The sequence below is a fragment of the Henckelia pumila genome, chromosome 4, assembly GCF_033568475.1.
Source record: "Henckelia pumila isolate YLH828 chromosome 4, ASM3356847v2, whole genome shotgun sequence".
NCBI lineage: Eukaryota > Viridiplantae > Streptophyta > Magnoliopsida > Lamiales > Gesneriaceae > Henckelia > Henckelia pumila.
The window spans coordinates 109,765,092-109,767,456 of NC_133123.1; the positions used below are offsets into that span (position 1 = coordinate 109,765,092).

At 45.7% G+C, this 2,365-nt stretch overlaps 1 protein-coding gene across 1 annotated transcript; it reads left to right on the forward strand.

Annotated features, from left to right (window-relative positions):
• The first annotated feature begins 739 nt into the window (after positions 1–739).
• LOC140861536 (uncharacterized) lies at positions 740–1,669 on the forward strand. The gene has a single exon (XM_073264558.1). It carries the CDS (start codon positions 740–742, stop codon positions 1,667–1,669), a length of 930 nt encoding a protein of 309 aa, XP_073120659.1.
• Positions 1,670–2,365: the final 696 nt, after the last annotated feature.

A 2,365-nucleotide genomic window follows, 5' to 3' on the forward strand; every position in this document is an offset into this window, starting at 1 on the left:
GTCAGGATGATCAGAGTAGTCATGGTAGTGTTGGACAATGGGATGATGATGATGCGCAGGGACATCATCAGAGAAATCGTCAGCATCGTGAGAGGCACCACCGTGATGATCACAGGCGTTTTAGTTTGCATTGATTTACGCAGATGGGTCCTAAGCCACTAGTTGGAGGCAAGAATCCAGAGGATGCAGAGAACTGGCTAGAACGTATGGAGATCTGTTTCCAGGAGTTTCGTTGTACTGAGAAATAGAAGATGAAGACTCTAAAATTTCTAGTATAAGGACGTGCTAGGAAATGGTGGAGATCTACATCCGCACCTATCATCACGACACGAGGAGTTGTTACTTGGGCAGACTTTCGCACAACTTTTAATAAATTATACTTTCCTCCCGCACTTTGACAGGCGAAAGTAAGTGAATTGTTGGGTTTGAAGCAGGGCTCAATGTCGATTGAAGAATACCAGCAGAAGTTCTTTGAGTTGTTGCCCTATTTTCCCCAGTTCTCTGACAGCACTGAGGCGAAGTACAATCTGTTTCTCCAGGACCTTAATCCGGAAATCCATGATCGAGTAGTTGTGAGCGATGACATGACTTATGAGGGACTACTTAGACGATGTCTCCAAGCAGAGGATAACATTCGGCGTACCAGTTCTTTCCTCTCATCTAGACCCACGAGTTCTTTGGGTCCCGTGCTCAGTCTTTCAAGAAGTCTACTTCTTCCTCCTATGGATCTGGGGGAGTGATGCGTTTTGAAAACAAAGGTCAGTGTAATCATTGTGGTAAGAATCATCCGACTGAAAAGTGTCGGAAGGTTGCAGGAGCATGTTTTCATTGCGGGAAGATTGGCCACCTGAAGAGGGATTGTCCAAAGGCCGGGGGAGTTGGTTCTGGTTCGGGTTCTGGATATCAGGCCACAGTACAAAAAAGGCCACATGGACAGTTAACGGGAGGTTATAATCTACGACCTAGTACTTCCGATCAGGTGTTTGCATTAAGGAATGATCAGGCAATGGAGGAGAATGAGAGGGTTATCACAGGTACATTTCTATTATGTGGTATACCTGCTTTTGTTCTTATTGATACTGATGCATCTAATTCATTAATATCTGCTCGATTTGTCAAGCAACATAATTTATCATACATTAACCTAGAAGTAGTACTTTATGTTTCTACACCGACGGGTCATTCTGTGTTGGCTAAGCCTCTAGTGGTTGGTTGCCCTTTAGAGTTTAAGGAGAATGTTTTGATGGCGAATCTCAAGGTATTAACGATGGAGGATTTTGATTGCACTTTGGGAATTGATATGTTGACCACGTACCGAGCTTCAGTGGATTGTTACCAGTGGTTGGTACAGTTTCACCCGGTTGGTGGTGATAAATGGTTTTTCTATAGTGAGGGAGCACGACCCCCGATGCCACTGATATTAGCTTTGAGAGTCTGTCATGCTCTGGAGTCTGGCGGGGAAAGCTACCTCATATATGCGATTGATTTGTCCACTGGAAGTGTTGGTACAGAGGATCTACCAGTAGTTAATGAGTTTTTGGATGTTTTTCCTGATGAGATTCCAGGTTTTACTCCTGTTCAAGCGCCTCCTTACTGGAGATCCTTTTGTCCTGGATCTTCCAGAATTTTCTGGTTTTTCCCCGAAGATTTCGCAGACAGAGAACAATAGCATCGCGGTCGTCCCCACTTTGGATAAGGTTCACTTGATTGTCTTCTCCATCCCTCGGGATAGTGTGGCGGGTCTTGATGGGTACTCCTCGGTCTTCTTTGAGCAATGCTGGGATTTTGTGCAGCAAGACGTCATGGATGCTTTCTTTGACTTTTTTCAGGGCTCTTCCTTGCCCTAGGGTTTCACTTCCACCACGATCACTTTGGTTCCCAAAGTCAAGGGTGGTCAATGGTCATGCTTGGACGGACTTCCGTTCCATCAGCTTGTGTAATGTCACAAATAAGATCATCTCGAAGCTGTTGTATTCTTGGCTGGGGTCGGTGGTCGGAAGACTTATTTATCAGAATCAGAGTGGCTTTGTGCCGGGTCGGATGATCTCTGACAATATCCTTCTCGCTCAAGAGATCACTCACAATCTTAATCTCCCTGCCCGTGGTGGCAACGCCATCCTGAAATTGGATATGGCTAAGGTCTATGACAAAGTCCAATGGTCTTTTCTCTTGGATGTCCTCAGGCAGTTTGGCTTTTTCGAGCAGGTTGTGAGGATGGTGAGGGCTTTCATTTCTTTTTTCAAGTTCTCGGTTAATTCCAATGGTACCCGGCCCCCGCTGGTTTCTTTGGTTCTACGAGTGGCTTGAAACAGGGGGATCCTTTGTACCCCCTCCTCTTCATTTTTGGGGGGCTGAGTACCTGTCC

Coding starts and splice junctions, on each gene's coding strand:
- LOC140861536 (XM_073264558.1), top strand. CDS start 740: ATGCGTTTTGAAAACAAAGGTCAGTGTAATCATTGTGGTAAGAATCAT.